The sequence below is a fragment of the Salmo salar genome, chromosome ssa04 (assembly GCF_905237065.1).
Source record: "Salmo salar chromosome ssa04, Ssal_v3.1, whole genome shotgun sequence".
Taxonomy (NCBI): Eukaryota; Metazoa; Chordata; class Actinopteri; order Salmoniformes; family Salmonidae; genus Salmo; species Salmo salar.
The window spans coordinates 81,281,924-81,298,945 of record NC_059445.1 but is presented as its reverse complement, the minus strand read 5'-3'; the positions used below and the strand labels follow the sequence as shown (position 1 = coordinate 81,298,945).

Below are 17,022 nucleotides of genomic sequence, written 5' to 3'. Positions count from 1 at the left end.
TGACCATCACCCCTGGTGAGACAAAACTGCAACTCGTCACTGAAGAGCACTTTTTGCCAGTCCTGTCTGGTCCAGCGACGATGGGTTGGTGCCTATAGGCGACATTGTTGCCGGTGATGTCTGGTGAGGACCTGCCTTACAACAGGCCTACAAGTCCTCAGTCCAGCCTCTCTCAGCTTATTGCAGACAGTCTGAGCACTGATGGAGGGATTGTGCGTTCCTGGTGTAACTCGGGCATTGTTGTTGCCATCCTGTACCTGTCCCGCAGGTGTGATGTTCGGATGTACCGATCCTGTGCAGGTGTTGTTACACGTGGTCTGCCACTGCGAGGACGATCAGCTGTCCGTCCTGTCTCCCTGTAGCGCTGTCTTAGGCGTCTCACAGTATGGACATTGCAATGTATTGCCCTGGCCACATCTGCAGTCCTCATGCCTCCTTGCAGCATGCCTAAGGCACGTTCACGCTGATGAGCAGGGACCCTGGGCATCTTTCTTTTAGTGTTTTTCCAGAGTCAGTAGAAAGGCCTCTTTAATGTCCTAAGTCTTCATAACTGTGACCTTAATTGTCTACCGTCTGTAAGCTGTTAGTGTCTTAACGACCGTTCCACAGGTGCATGTTCATTAATTGTTTATGGTTTATTGAACAAGCATGGGAAACAGTGTTTAAATCCTTTACAATGAAGATCTGTGAAGTAATTTGGATTTTTACCAACTATCGTTGAAAGACAGAGTCCTGAAAAAGGGACGTTTCTTTTTTTGCTGAGCTTATAAACCCCCAGGCTCCTCCACCTCCAACATCAGGGTCCACCACTCTCCCTCTCCACACAGCTGCTCTACCTCCATCCCCTAAATGCCTTTCTCCATCATGTCTAGTTGGGAAAGCCAGGGTTTCATTCTACTGGTTAACTGTCACAAAATGGCATTACATACTAATTCAGTTATACTAGGCTTCATCTCAGCGTTTGAGCGTCATGCAATTAGACTGCCATGTCTTCAGCTTCCCTTTACACACAGCATGGTTACCATAGCACCATGGTGATGACAGAGAGGTGAGAAAACAGAATCACACATCAGAGTAAAATTGGATTGGCAATTGTAGAAGACTCCTGTGTGTGTGTGTGTGTGTGTGTGTGTGTGTGTGTGTGTGCCTTGGTCATGATTCATGCATTCAGGGCAATGTAATAGGTGGTTTGTATACATAGCTAAGTCCATGAAGACATTTGCCAGCTTGTCTTACTGGCACAAAGCCCCGTCTCTAAGAGACAAGTCTGATTTGCTTAGCAACCACACTCATTTGTTAGTCCAACTCCACATTGATGACGATATCAGTCAAACATAGGAGAAAGCAACAACAGATGTGCAGCCATGTCTCTGTGTGTGTGTGTGTGTGTGTGTGTGTGTGTGTGTGTGTGTGTGTGTGTGTGTGTGTGTGTGTGTGTGTGCGCGCGCATAAATAGGGGATGCTTATATTTGTCCTGTTTCACTCATCTACAACTGTGTAACCTGTACAATTGTATGGTTTGAATTGGAAATGTGTTTCATTTGCATATCCAACTCCCCCTGAGACTCTCAGAGAGTAGGGTCACGACAAGGGTCACCATATCCCAACTCCTCCTGATACACCCTCAGAGAGTAGGGTCACGACAAGGGTCACCATATCCCAACTCCCCCTGAGACCCTCAGAGAGTAGGGTCACGACAAGGGTCACCATATCCCAACTCCTCCTGATACACCCTCAGAGAGTAGGGTCACGACAAGGGTCACCATATCCCAACTCCTCCTGATACACCCTCAGAGAGTAGGGTCACGACAAGGGTCACCATATCCCAACTCCCCCTGAGACCCTCAGAGAGTAGGGTCACGACAAGGGTCACCATATCCCAACCCCCCCTGAGACTCTCAGAGAGTAGGGTCACGACAAGGGTCACCATATCCCAACTCCTCCTGATACACCCTCAGAGAGTAGGGTCACGACAAGGGTCACCATATCCCAACTCCCCCTGAGACTCTCAGAGAGTAGGGTCACGACAAGGGTCACCATATCCCAACTCCTCCTGAGACTCTCAGAGAGTAGGGTCACGACAAGGGTCACCATATCCCAACTCCCCCTGAGACCCTCAGAGAGTAGGGTCACGACAAGGGTCACCATATCCCAACTCCTCCTGATACACCCTCAGAGAGTAGGGTCACGACCAGAGATCAGGCATTATTGACGGCGACCCTGGAGCAGATTTTTCACCTAGTCAGCTCAGGATTCAAACTTGCTTTCGGTTAATGGCCCAACGCTCTCACTGCTAGTCTACCTGCTGCACAGGTAGCCTAGCACGCACGCGTGTGCCACAGCTGCTTAAAAAAAAGGGAAGGCTTTTTATTGCTGAGGAAAACAGGATTAAAGGATAGGGACAGAGAGGATCAGGCTGAAGTGACAGAACAGTCCCATAATGACTTACAAGACCATAGTGTGTGTGTTGTCAGTACTGACCTCATTGTAGTCCAGTGAAGAGTCGTTGCACATGGAACAGACAGTGGCCAGCTCCACAAGTCCATCATAATCTCCACACTGCACCACCTTGTCCCCTTTCAACCTGGAAGACCGAACACACACACACACACACACACACACACACACAATATTTTTTTTTAAATTTAACTAGGCAAGTCAGTTAAGAACACACTCTTATTTAAAATGACGGCCTACCCCGGCCAAACCCGGACGATGCTGGGCCAATTGTGCGCCGCCCTATGGGACTTCCAATCATGGCAGGTTGTGAAACAGCCTTGAATTGAACCACGGACTGTAGTGGCGCCTCTTGCACTGAGATGCAGTGCTTTAGACCGCTGAGCCACTCAGGAGCCCCACATACACGGACTGGACTTTTTTTTTCATCATCTCAAGTGGCGTAATTGACTCTCATAACAAATAATGGAATACTGCCACTGTTTTTCCTGTGAAACACACACACACACACACACACACACACACACACACACACACACACACACACACACACACACACACACACACACACACACACACACAAGCTACGTCTATGTGTTACAACTAGTGTCTTAAGATGTCTCATAAATAAATGTTCAAAACATTCAATACAGCTGGCAGGTTGGAGAAGTTGCCAGTCAGTGTGTTGTTTGTGGGAGCTCAGTGCTCAGGGGGTAGTTGTTGTGTGTGTGTGTGGCACTCTTACTCTGAGATGCTTTGTGGATACGAGCCCTGAATAGTGATTAACACATCATCATCACTTGGCATTACATTGGATATAATGATGGGGTTTTCATCAACTTCAGTAGGGAAAATATATGAGCCTAATCTTGTATAGACTGAGCTGACTGAAGGGGAACATTAAGACATCATGAGAGCATTGTAGTTAACAATAAATAACTCAGCCGTTCGATGTCACAACACAGGTTGTTATTGACTAGTCAATGTAAAGATCATCTTTTACCTGGTAGAATAAAAGCCATGTAAAGATCATCTTTTACCTGGTAGAATAAAGGCCATGTAAAGAGACTACAGCACTTTTCCTCAGAGGAGAACAACACTGTAATAGATCTGTGTCTGTCCCCAGTCTGGGCAGGTGTACTGTAGTAGATCTGGGTCTGTCCCCAGTCTGGGCAGGTGTACTGTAGTAGATCTGGGTAGGTGTACTGTAGTAGATCTGGGTCTGTCCCCATCTGGGCAGGTGTACTGTAGTAGATCTGGGTCTGTCCCCAGTCTGGGCAGGTGTACTGTAGTAGTTCTGGGTAGGTGTACTGTAGTAGATCTGGGTAGGTGTACTGTAGTAGATCTGGATCTGTCCCCAGTCTGGGCAGGTGTACTGTAGTAGATCTGGGTAGGTGTACTGTAGTAGATCTGGGTCTGTCCCCAGTCTGGGCAGGTGTACGGTAGTAGATCTGTGTCTGTCCCTAGTCTGGGCAGGTGTACTGTAGTAGATCTGGGTAGGTGTACTGTAGTAGATCTGGGTCTGTCCCCAGTCTGGGCAGGTGTACAGTAGTAGATCTGTGTCTGTCCCTAGTCTGGGCAGGTGTACGGTAGTAGATCTGTGTCTGTCCCTAGTCTGGGCAGGTGTACTGTAGTAGATCTGGGTAGGTGTACTGTAGTAGATCTGTGTCTGTCCCTAGTCTGGGCAGGTGTACAGTAGTAGATCTGTGTCTGTCCCTAGTCTGGGCAGGTGTACTGTAGTAGATCTGGGTAGGTGTACAGTAGTAGATCTGTGTCTGTCCCTAGTCTGGGCAGGTGTACGGTAGTAGATCTGTGTCTGTCCCTAGTCTGGGCAGGTGTACTGTAGTAGATCTGGGTAGGTGTACTGTAGTAGATCTGGGTCTGTCCCCAGTCTGGGCAGGTGTACGGTAGTAGATCTGTGTCTGTCCCTAGTCTGGGCAGGTACAGTCAGGTCCATAAATATTTGGACATTGACCAAGTTATTATTATTTTAGCTTATTGGAGTTGAAATTAAATAATGAATATGAGCTGAAAGTGCAGACTTGGAGCTTTAATTTGAGGGTATTTACATCCAAATCAGAGGAACGGTGTAGGAATTACAGCACTTTTTATATGCAGCCCCCCTAAACAAACATCAGAGAGAGAGGAAAAACATTAGGTGTGTCCAAATCAACTATTTGGTACATTCTTAAAAATAAAAAAACGCACTGGTGAGCTCAGGAACACAAAAATGCCCAGAAGACCACAGAAAACAACTGTGGTGGATGACAAGAATTATTTCCCTGGTGAAGAAAAAACCCTTCACAACAGTTGGGAGACCAAGAACACCTTCCGGGAGGTAGGCGTATCTGTGTCAAAGTCAACATTCAAGAGAAGTCTTCACCAGTTTAAATACCAGAGGGTTTACCACAATATGTAAACCATTGGTAAGCCTCAAAAACAGGAAGACCAGATTAGAGTTTGCCACAAAAACGAATCTAAAAAAGCCTGTACAGTTCTGGAACAACATCCTATGGTCAGATGAGACAAAGATCCACTTGTACCAGAATGATGGGAAAAGAAGTGTATGGAGAAGGGCAGGAACTGCTTATGATCAGAAGCATACCACTTCATCTGTGAAGCATGGTGGAGGTAGTGTTATGGCGTGGGCATGTATGGCTGCCAAGGGAACTGGTTCCCTTGTATTTGCTGACAGAAGCAGCAGGGTGGATTCTGAAGCATTTAGGGCTTCATTGTCTGCTCAGATTCAGACAAATGTTTCAAAACTCATTGGACGGAACTTCACAGTGCAAGTTGGACAATGACCCGAAGCATACTGCGAAAGCAACCCAATACTTTAAGGTAAAGAAGTGGAATGTTATGCAATGGCCAAGTCAATCACCTGACCTGAATCCAATTGAGCATGAATTTCACTTAATGAAGGCAAACTGAAGGCGAAAGGCCCCAAGAACAAGCAGGAAGTGAAGACAGCTGCAGTAAAGGCCTGGCAGAGCATCACCAGGGAAGAAACACAGCATCTGGGGATGCCAATGGGTTCTAGACTTCAGGCAGTCATTGTATTAAGTATTAAAACTCACAATTTAAATGTATGATTGTTAGTTTGTCCAATTACTTTTGAGCCCCTAAAATTGGAGGGCTATGTATAAAAATGGTTGTAATACCGAGACAGTTCTTACAATAATTTTGACAAAACCCTTCAATTAAAGTCTACACATCTTGGTTGTATTCTTTCAAATCCATTGTGGTGGCATAGAACCAAAATGATGTAAATTGTGTCACTGTCTAAATGCTAATGGAACTGACTGTATACTGTAGCACCCTCAAACTCAACTCTGGACTTTGAAGTCAGTTCCACTGATTTAAAAAAAAACGGATCCCCTCTAAATTAGGGACTGATTTAGACCTGGGACACCAGGTGTGTGCAATTAATTATCAGGTAGAACAGAAAACCAGCAGGCTCCGGACCTCGTATGGTAAGAGTTGAAAACCCCTGATGTAACAGATCTGGGTCTGCCTCTGACTAGGCAGATATACTGTAACAGATCTGGCTCTGCCTCTGACTAGGCAGATATACTGTAACAGATCTGGCTCTGCCTCTGACTAGGCAGATATACTGTAACAGATCTGCCTCTGGCTAGGCAGATATACTGTAACAGATCTGGCTCTGCCTCTGACTAGGCAGGTAGTCATTTGAGGCATTAGACTACAGTGGGCACTCCAGAGAGCAAGAGATGAGGTTATACTAACAGAAAGGACAGATCTACTGCAGATCCTATCCACGCTACTGTAGGTCCAGAACTGGGACACCAGGACTTTGGCCAAACTACACCACATGACCAAAAGTATGAGGACACCTGCCTGTTAAATATCACATTCCAAAATCATTGGTATTAATATGGAGTTGGTCCCCCCTCTGCTGCTTTAACAGCCTCCTCTCTTCTGGGAAGGCTTTCCACTAGATGTTGGAACATTGCTGCTATAACAGCCTCCTCTCTTCTGGGAAGGCTTTCCACTAGATGTTGGAACATTGCTGCAGGGACTTGCTTCCATTCGGCCACAAGAGCATTAGTGAGGTCGGACACTGACGATGGGCGATTAGGTCTGGCTTACAGTCGGCGTTCCAATTCATCCCAAAGGTGTTCGATGGGTTTGCGGTTGGGGCTCTGTGCAGGCTCGACAAACCATTTCTGTATGAACCTCGCTTTGTGCACAGGGACATTGGCAAAAAAAAATAGGTCCTTTCCTGCATGACAAAGTCGGAAGCACAGAATCGTCTAGAATGTCATTGTATCCTGTAGCATTAAAATTTCCCTTCACTGGAACAACGGGGCCTAGCCCGAATCATGAAAAACAGCCATAGACCATTATTCCTTCTCCACCAAACTTTACAGTTGGCACTATTCATTGGGACAGGTATCGTTCTCCTGGAATCCGTCAAACCCAGATTCGTCCGTCGGACTGCCAGATGGTGAAGCGTGATTCATCACTCCAGAGAACGCATTTCCACTGTTCCAGAGTCCAATGGCGGCGAGCTTTACACCACTCCATCCCATCCAACGCTTGGCATTGCGCATGGTGATCTTAGGCTTGTGTGCGGTTCCTCGGCCATGGAAACCCATTTCATGAAGCTCCTGACGAACAGTTATGGTGCTGACATTGCTTCCAGAGGTAGTTTGGAACTCGGTTGTGAGTGTTGCAACCAAGAACAGACGATATTTACGTGTTTCAGCACTCGGCGGTCACATTCTGTGAGCTTGTGTGGCCTACCACTTCGCGGCTGAGCCGTTGTTGCTCCTAGACTTTTCCACTTCACAATAACAGCACTTACAGTTGACCGGGGTAGCTCTAGCAGGGCAGAAATGACAAACTGACTTGTTAGAAAGGTGGCATCCTATGACGGTGCCATGTTGAATGTCACTGAGCTCCTCGGTAAAGCCATTCTAGTACCAATGTTTGTCTATGGAGATTGCATGTCTGTGTGCTCAATTTTATACACCTTTCAGCAACTGGTGTCGCTGAAAAATGAGAATCCACTAATTTGAAGGGGTGTCCACATACTTTTGTTCGCTCGCTCTCCTATTCCTTGAAGACAGTAAGACTATTTTAGTTCTTGTCACATTTGTGTCCTTTCCTCCCTGCCCTCTCTGTGCTATGTGTTATCATGGAAGAAGTTCACATGCTTCAGGAAAACATAATTGCCATTCTTTCTAAACTTCCCAAGAGCCATTAACCACAGTGAAGAACAGAGTAAACCTTTGGGGAGCGGGTAAGGAAAGAGACTTCAAATAAACACTTTACATCAAATGGAAAAAAAAGGAGGTTAGGGGCTTTTAACAGCCGGCCGGCCGCTGGAGAGTGGTGGTGGTGTGACCAAGGCTTTTCCACTGCCGCCTGTAAAAATAGTTGTCTGTCTGGAGCCAGGGAAGGTTAACACAATGGCTGGCCATTACTTTCCTCTGAAGGTCAGTGTGTTAACAGTATGGACCACGCTCAACACAACACTTACTGGGAGGTGGGGGAGATAATAGTGTGTTTCACACTGTGATTCCACAGTCAGAGAAACTACGAATTGTAACCTGAAATCACACTACATTTGCACTCTGTAGACTAATCCCCTAGAGTCTAAGGGCACAGAGCTGGGTTTCTACTAAGCTAACATATGTGATTGTTTTAAGGTCATACCAAGGAACATTTAGCTATTTGATGTAGAATTTTAGGACCCCTTTAGGTATCAAAAAATATATTCAACAATTTGATAAAACATTGAATTTGGCCTATAGAAATGCATTGAATAACAGATTCATACATTGGGAAAAAAACAGAGTCAAAAGGAATGTTTTGAAGCATCTGTACTTTATCCGAGAGATACAAGAATGCAAAAAAATATATAAAAAAGTAATAAATCTTTTACCGTGGGATTATCCGTATACCTTTGACGTAGAAATGCTTTATCCACTTCCATTCATTTCTCGCACCCAGTACCAGGTTACCTTCAGACGAGTCCCTAAACTGTTCGGACGCTACAGATGTTTTAGTGAGAAGACCGATTTTCAGGATGTCTCATGGTCTGACAAACAGCACTGTAGCTCTGAAACCTTCCACCGCAGATGCAGAAGGCCGACGCAGGCGGGTGAGGCGGCTTGAGACGCAGGCGGGTGAGGCGGCTTGAGACGCAGGCGGGTGCGGCGGCTTGAGACGCAGGCGGGTGCGGCGGCTTGAGACGCAGGCGGGTGCGGCGGCTTGAGACGCAGGCGGGTGCGGCGGCTTGAGACGCAGGCGGGTGCGGCGGCTTGAGACGCAGGCGGGTGCGGCGGCTTGAGACGCAGGCGGGTGCGGCGGCTTGAGACGCAGGCGGGTGCGGCGGTTTGAGACGCAGGCGGGTGCGGCGGGTTGTTTAAACAGAGGGATTTTGATGGGGGTTGTATATATTATGCTAATTCAATTTCCGGAGGGGCACTGACATGGAGCTAACAGAAAGGTGGTAGGATGGGACACTCACACTTGTCCTTCAGGGGCGTAGGTTGAGCCAGTTATAGAGAACTCATGGACAGCACAGCTGGAATCCTCCACCTTGTCCACCACAAACATCTGGAGAGGGAAGAGAAAGAGAGTTGGGATAGTTAAAGCAGGGTCAAGTAGACTAGGCTATCAGCAAAGCCCCAGGGTAGGAGTAGGCTAGGCTATCAGCAAAGCCCCAGGGTAGGAGTAGGCTAGGCTATCAGCAAAGTTCTTACAGTGCTTTCAATGGGAGGCCCAGGGTTTCCCAGGGTTCTCTACAGGGCCATGGGAGAGGTGAATGTGGCCCACCGGCCACCGACGCAGAGGGAAACACACACACCCTCCCGCACTGCCTAGCCCACAAAACACAGGGATTTCCCACCACATACAGCCAATCACTGGCTTCACGTCACAGCTGTTTACGAGAGATTGTTGATTTTCTATTTAACTTGCTTTGGCAATGTAAATAATGTTAACCATGCCAACAGAGACAGACAGAAAGACTATAAATCATACTCTTGCTGAGACAGACAGACCAACAGACAGATAGACAGAGCTTGTATATATACACTGTAGTGGATGAGTATATGGGCCAAGTTGTTGCCCAAGTCGTGTTGACGTTGGTCTGTCCTTCCCTGTGCTCAGAACTCCTGTGTTGCCAAGAGTTTTGTTTTGTCTGTGCGTCTGGCCTTGTGTTAATGTACTGATTTCCTGCGTGGAGAGGCCGTCCCAGAACAATTAGGGTTTGGCCACACTGGTAGGTATTTTAGGCTGACAGGTCTGTTAGGCTGGCAGCCCAGCAGTGGATGGTGAGGGTCCTAGCCATTTCTCTCCTGTGAGTTTGTGTGAGTTGGTCTGTGATCTGGCCCTTCTCTCCTTTGTGTTGTTCATCCTGCAGCAGTGATGAAACAGGTGGAATGGCTCTGCTCTAGTTCATTTGTGGGAGTGCATTGATTGGTTCACCACAGGAGGGGGTCTGTTGTTTAATGCACACTGAAGTGGAACGCCAAGGAGAGGATAGATGGGGTCTGGAGAAGAACAAGCTGTTCAGAACACTAGGATAATATGGCGAGGAAACAAAGTACCAAGGGTTTATGTAATTGACCTGTTCACCATTTAGGGTATTGAGTAGTCAAAGCCCTACTTCGGTGCACGATTCTTCAAAAACAGAGAACGATAAGAGGTTAACCCTCCTGCTGTGTTCCGGTCGAATTGGAACGATTTACAAGTTCTCTCTCTGAAATTGAGTTCATTTAATCTGATTGTCAGGAGGTTCCATGACTTTGTCCACACAGGGCGTCTGAACACACAAAATACATCAATGATTTTCATTACATTTTGGGTGTTTTATTTAAGTTTTGTACACCTGTGGTGTTCCAAGTCAAAAATGACCGGTCATTAGAAATGAATGGGTGAGACTACAATTAGTGTATAAAATTGAGTTCAGGCACATGCCCATTCATCAGATGGACACACTTTCTCTCCCAGACCCACACATGCATGTGTGTTTGAGCGAACACACACACCTCACTCCCCTTCCATGGCAACACCCACGGGAACCTTTCCCCAATAGAATCTTTCCCCCACGTGAACCACACCTGTTGGCATTCTCACAAACAATCACAACATTGTTTCAATAATATATAGAACTTTTCTTGCAGTTCTGGTATATAAAGCTTTTTTGAGGCCCTGCTCACAATTCATTCTGTGGCGGCACAATGACCAAACGATAAAGTATGTGAGGCTCTTGATCATATCTTTGATCATGAAACTGGTGAGGAGGAGAGAGTCCTTGTTAAACTTTGACATAAAGTAGTCTGTGATAAATAGCACAATATGTTTCATCTGAGTATTTGTTATAGTCAAAATAATCCACATTCTGCTTTTTTTTTTAACTCAAAAACTAGTTGTATGAGCTCAGGTCAATGAGGCCTACAGGCCATAAATACAAAATAAAAGTTCCAAATGCGTAATGTTCCCAATAACTTAAGTTGATTAAAAAAATGATCTAACACATCATTAGGTGATAATATATGTATCATTATGGATTTATAATCAGCTATAATGCAGTGGTCATTTTGGAGCGGGAACACAGAATGAATTAACATGAAACGAACACAACAGGAGGGTTAAACAGGCAGTGTCCGATTAAAAGAAAAAAGGGGCAATCAGCCGTTTAAAACAATAAAGCGTACTCTGCCTGTTCCGGTCAAAATGCTGAGGAATTAGGCTGGAGGAATGGAATTACTCTCAAATTCATAGACCAAGATATGGATGCAAGGACTAACCATCCATGATATCAAAACGTTTCATTTTAAGCATGGTTTAAGGCTATAAAGTGTTTGTTTACATTTACTTTGTTTAAAAACATTGGAGTAAAACAAGCTTATATATTTTGGGTTCTGTTGGGGTACGACAGTTGAACTCAGCTCACGAGACATTTATAAAGTTTTATTCTTTAAGAATCAATGGGTTCATCTCATTAATTTAAAGGGGTGCACCTGCAGATTGCCCCTTTAAAGAACGAATGCAGTCAGACAACTTCTCCCTTCAGTATATTGTGGTATTTTGAAATTGTATTAGGATCTCCATTAGCTGTTGTGAAAGCCGCAGCTACTCTTCCTGGGGTCCACACAGAACATGACATACTACAGAACACTGATAAACAAACACAGCACAAGGACAGAACCACACACACATACACGTTAAATACTTGGTTAGAAGGGCATTCTAGAATGGCCATCCAAACCAGATAACGGGACAGTTTGCAATAATGACGCAATATGCACCTACACAAGCAGCCTGTATTTTTATTTAATCTAACCTTTATTTAACTAGGCAAGTCAGTTAACACTCTAACCACTAGGCTACCTGCCGCCCACAAGGCTACCTGTACTGACTACAAAGTGACAAGAAGCTAAACCACAAACAGAAATTGGATACATTGTAAACGAAGGTCCAATGGGGGGAAAAAACATAGCTAGCATTGATTTCTTGCTGCAGAGAGATTTTTTGAGGCGCATCTGATGACCTAACGTGGTGGTGAATGAGGAACATAACATTTCTCCCGTCCCTCTATGCTGCAGTCATGATGCAAATGACACTATGCTGTCAAATCCTCCCACATGTTTGTAGTTTGACCAGCAACTGGTATTTTTGAATTCAGTTTTCATATTTTCATATTGGCAGGTTTGCTAGCAACAAACTATTTAGCTAGTTTCTAGCCTAGTGTTTGATATGCAATGTGATCTCCTCCTAATGAAAAAAGTGTTGTGTCCTGATATGGCAAACATTTCTAGCTATGCCAGGCAAAAATCGGGCATCAGCTCATTTTTATGGATCTATGTAAATGAATGTCAATAGAAACAACAAATGCATAAGCAGCTACTTCGCTGTTATTCTGGCTGCGGAGGTCGTGACTGTGTTAGCTGTAACTAGTTGGCTAGCTAGCAAGCAAAGGACAAGAACAACGGAACATATACTGTAGAATAAAGAAATGGGTCACGTCCATAAATATCGAACTAAATGGAACAAACGGCTCGCGTCTCTATCAACCAAAAGATGAGAAAGTATTAATTCTCTTATAAAAAAAAGTGTATATGTAAATGTGTTCATTAGTATTGTTTTCTTTGGCAACTGTGGTACATGCAGGATAAAAACACCTCCTTTCTGTACATTACCTAGGAAAAATGAACTCTGAAAATGGACTCTGCCTTGTCCTGCTGTATCGTCCATTATTTACAAGGTAATGTACAGAACGTCTGCATTTAGTCATTACATAACCAAACTGCAGAACGACAATACAACATTAATAGATGCTCAATATTCACAAAATATCCAGGTCAAATAGGGGAGAGGCATTGTGTCTTGAGGTTTTTCTATCGTTTACATTTTTTAAATAAATATAACCAGGTTTGTTGTTCACTTGACCAATCTGAGATGGAGGTCCATGTAATCATGGCTCTATATAATACAGTACATTTTCTGGAATTTGGGGGACTGTGAAAAGACTCCTGGCTGCACATCTGGTAAGTGTGTGTCAGAGCTGTGTAAACTGACTATGCAAATACATTTGGAATTATCAACATATGTCTCTTATAAGAAGAAGAAGTGATGCAGTCAGTCTCTCCTCTACTTTTAATGTTTATATTAGCCCTCTGGTTACAGTGAGGAGCAAGACGTGCCACTCTGTTCTGGGCCAGCTGCGGTTCTGGGCCAGCTGTGGTTCTGGGCCAGCTGTGGTTCTGGGCCAGCTGTGGTTCTGGGCCAGCTGCGGTTTTTCTAGGTCCTTCTTTGCAGCACCTGACCAAATGACTGGGCAATAATCAAGATAAGATAAAACTAGAGCCTGCAGGACTCGCTTTGTGGAGTGTCAAACACAGCAGAGCATCTCTTTATCACAGACATACCTTTTCTTTACAACCATTGAATCAATACGTTTTGACCATGACAGTTTACAATTCAAGGTAACACCAAGTAATTTAGTCTCCTTCACTTGCTCAACAGCCACATTATTTAATATCAGATTCAGCTGAGGTCTAGAACTTAGGGATGATTTGTAGCGGTCGTTAAGACACGGTCGTTAAGACACTAACAGCTTACAGACGGTAGGCAATTAAGGTCACAGTTATGAAAACTTAGGACACTAAAAGAGGCCTTTCTACGGACTCTGAAAAACACCAAAAGAAAGATGCCCAAGGTCCCTGCTCATCTGGGTGAATGTGCCTTAGGCATGCTGCAAGGAGGCATGAGGACTGCAGATGTGGCCAGGGAAATAAATGGAAATGTCCGTACTGTAAGACCCCCAAGACGGCGCTACAGGGAGACAGGATGGACAGCTGATCGTCCTCGCAGTGGCAGACCACGTGTAACAACACCTGCACAGGATCGGTACATCCGAACATCACACCTGCGGGACAGGTACAGGATGGCAACAATAACTGCCCGAGTAACACCAGGAATGCACAATCCCTCCATCAGTGCTCAGACTGTCCGCAATAGGCTGAGAGAGGCTGGACTGAGGGCTTGTAGGCCTGTTGTAAGGCAGGTCCTCACCAGACATCACCGGCAACAATGTCGCCTATGGGGACAAACCCACCGTCGCTGGACCAGACAGGACTGGCAAAAAGTGCTCTTCACTGACGAGTCGCGGTTTTGTCTCAACAGGGGTGATGGTCGGATTCGTGTTTATTGTCGAAGGAATGAGCGTTACACCGAGGCCTGTACTCTGGAGCGGGATCGTTTTGGAGGTGGAGGGTCCGCCATGGTCTGGGGCGGTGTGTCACAGCATCATCGGACTGAGCTTGGTGTCATTGCAGGCAATCTCAATGTTGTGCGTTACAGGGAAGACATCCTCCTCCCTCATGTGGTACCCTTCCTGCAGGCTCATCCTGACATGACCCTCCAACATGACAATGCCACCAGCCATACTGCTCATTCTGTGCTTGATTCCCTGCAAGAGAGGAATGTCAGTGTTCTGCCATGGCCAGCGAAGAGCCCGGATCTCAATCCCATTGATCACGTCTGGGACCTGTTGGATCGGAGGGTGAGGGCCAGGGCCATTCGCCCCAGAAATGTCCGGGAACTTGCAGGTGCCTTGGTGGAAGAGTGGGGTAACATCTCACAGCAAGAACTGGCAAATCTGGTGCAGTCCATGAGGAGGAGATGCACTTAATGCAGCTGGTGGCCACACCAGATACTGACTGTTACTTTTGATTTTGACCCCCCTTTGTTCAGGGACACATTCCATTTCTGTTAGTCACATGTCTGTGGAACTTGTTCAGTTTATGTCTCAGTTGTTGAATCTTGTTATATTCATACAAATATTTACACGTTAAGTTTGCTTTAAATAAACGCAGTTGACAGTGAGAGGATGTTTCTTTTTTTGCTGAGTTTCGAAGCTTCCATTAAAGAAACCCCTCTGTTCTATTAGATAGATAACATCTGCCAAATCGTGGATGCAGAGCTGAAAAACCATAACACATACGTTTTTTTTCAACAGGTTATGGCCAATAATATCAAGGGCTGCACTGAAATCAGTATAGATCCCACAATATTGTTATTATCAACTTATTTCAACCAATCATCAGTCATTTGTGTCAGTCCAGTACATGTTGAGTGCCCTTCTCTATAAGCATGCTGAAAGTATGTTGTTAATTTGTTCACAGAGAAATAGATTCTGGTTCAACAATTTTTCCCCCCCATCTAAGTTGTCAATACCTGGTGTTTTCTCATTATTGACGGACAAGAATTTTTCCACCTGACCCACACTAACGTCACAGAATTCAAAGTTACAATGCTTTTCATTCATTATGTCACGTTCGTGTGTATAGACCGACGACATCTTTATTAGATTGTGAAACTTAGCAAAATGCAAAACAATAAAGAATAAATGAACCGTGACGACAATGCAGTGCTAACAGGCAACTAACATAAACAATATCCCATAACCCACAGTTGGGAAAAAAATGCTACTTAAGTATGATCCCCAATTAGAGACAACGATAACCAACTGCCTCTAATTGTGAATCATACACAATCACCAACATAGAAACTAAACCTAGAACCCCACATAGAAAATATGAACTAGAACAACCCCCAGTCACGCCCTGATCTACTCTATGGTCAGGATGTGACACATTATTAGGTATTTTCTGCACAAATATGATAGCTCACAGTTTGTTGTTGGCATTTCATGCCTAAGTTTGCCAATTCAATATTTATTAAAAGGAATTGGCAACATCAAAAGGTTGCGTGATAAATTAACCATCTGATTCAATGAAAGATCGTTGAATTTGTCTTTCATTTAGTGTATTCCAAAGCTTTTTTCAATTATACCTTGTAATTTATCTTCATAATACAATCTTATTTGTCTTCATTTTAGTCACATAATTTCTCAAATGTACAATAAAGTTTGCCAATCAGATGTGCAGTCAGACTCGCTCACCACTCCTTTGGCCTCGTCTCGCTCAACCATACAGCTTTTCAATTCCTCATCGATCCACAGGGCCTTAACAGTTCTAACAGTAAGAAGTGTTGAATGCACCAAGGTGTCTGTTTAAACTACTAGCACACAGCTCAGACACTCATGCCTACCCCACAAGACATGTCACCAGAGGTGTCTTCACAATCCCCAAGTCCAGAACAGACTATGGGAGGCGCACAGTGCTACATAGAACCGTGACTACATGGAACTGTATTCCACATCAGGTAACTGACGCAAGCAGTAGAATCAGATAGGTAGCTAATATGGGGTTAGATTTGTGCATAAGTAAGTAGCCTTGGCTTGTGCGAGCCGAAATGGCTCATAGGAACAGGAGCCCCTCTGATGTTTCTGTAGTGTCATCGGTAACAAATAAGCTAATAACATAAAATACAATATTCTTCACTAATATACCAAGATAGTGGTTTACTACATGACCTATTAGCTAATATTTATTATCTGCCATTTTAGTGTTCTGTTTGTCACTACACATTAATCTCACTATCTGAGATGGTCTCCATGGAAACAAGCCACTGCATGATTCATATGAACCAAAAGGTGCATGGCTGTAGCAGTTGAAACAACTCAAATCGGACGCGGTCCGTACTGTGGTTATTATGTTGTGATGGCAGCAGTAACATAGTGAGGGTGTGCCTCCACACTGTGTGTAATGGAAGTGCAATGGTATGACGTCAGAGGGGATTCCCTCCACTGTGTGTCTTTGACCGCACCCTGGGATATCCCCTAGGCTGGGAAAGCAGGATATGACCAGGCTAGTGGACATGGATGTTCTTATCAGAACCATATGGAGTAGCTAGACCCATCTCAAGGTTAAGAGCCAGGGACAGGCCGCTGTCACAGACACACATGTTTACAAGCATTGCGCTACACTTGCATTTACATCTGCTAACAATGTGTATGTGACCAATACAATTTGATACGCATACACATAACTAACAAGCAAAAAGGAAAAATGTGAGTATGACTACAACTTATGTAAAAAAAATGTCAAACATATTGCAAATTAATGGTCCCTGCCTCTGTGATTCAGCAAACAAACCCAATCCCTCCCCTGGCTGAGAATT

The 17,022-nt window shown here is 44.8% G+C and overlaps 1 protein-coding gene across 1 annotated transcript in view; it reads right to left on the bottom strand.

The window, feature by feature from the left end:
- Positions 1 to 17,022, bottom strand: part of LOC106603933 (sarcoplasmic/endoplasmic reticulum calcium ATPase 1) — a 102,474-nt gene that overhangs the window by 19,908 nt on the left and 65,544 nt on the right. The window contains exons 11-12 of the mRNA XM_014198187.2: positions 8,957 to 9,045; positions 2,482 to 2,584 (exon numbers count right to left, since the gene is read on the bottom strand). Of these exons, the coding sequence (XP_014053662.1) occupies positions 2,482 to 2,584; positions 8,957 to 9,045 (192 nt within the window). The remainder of the gene's footprint in view (positions 1 to 2,481; positions 2,585 to 8,956; positions 9,046 to 17,022) is intronic.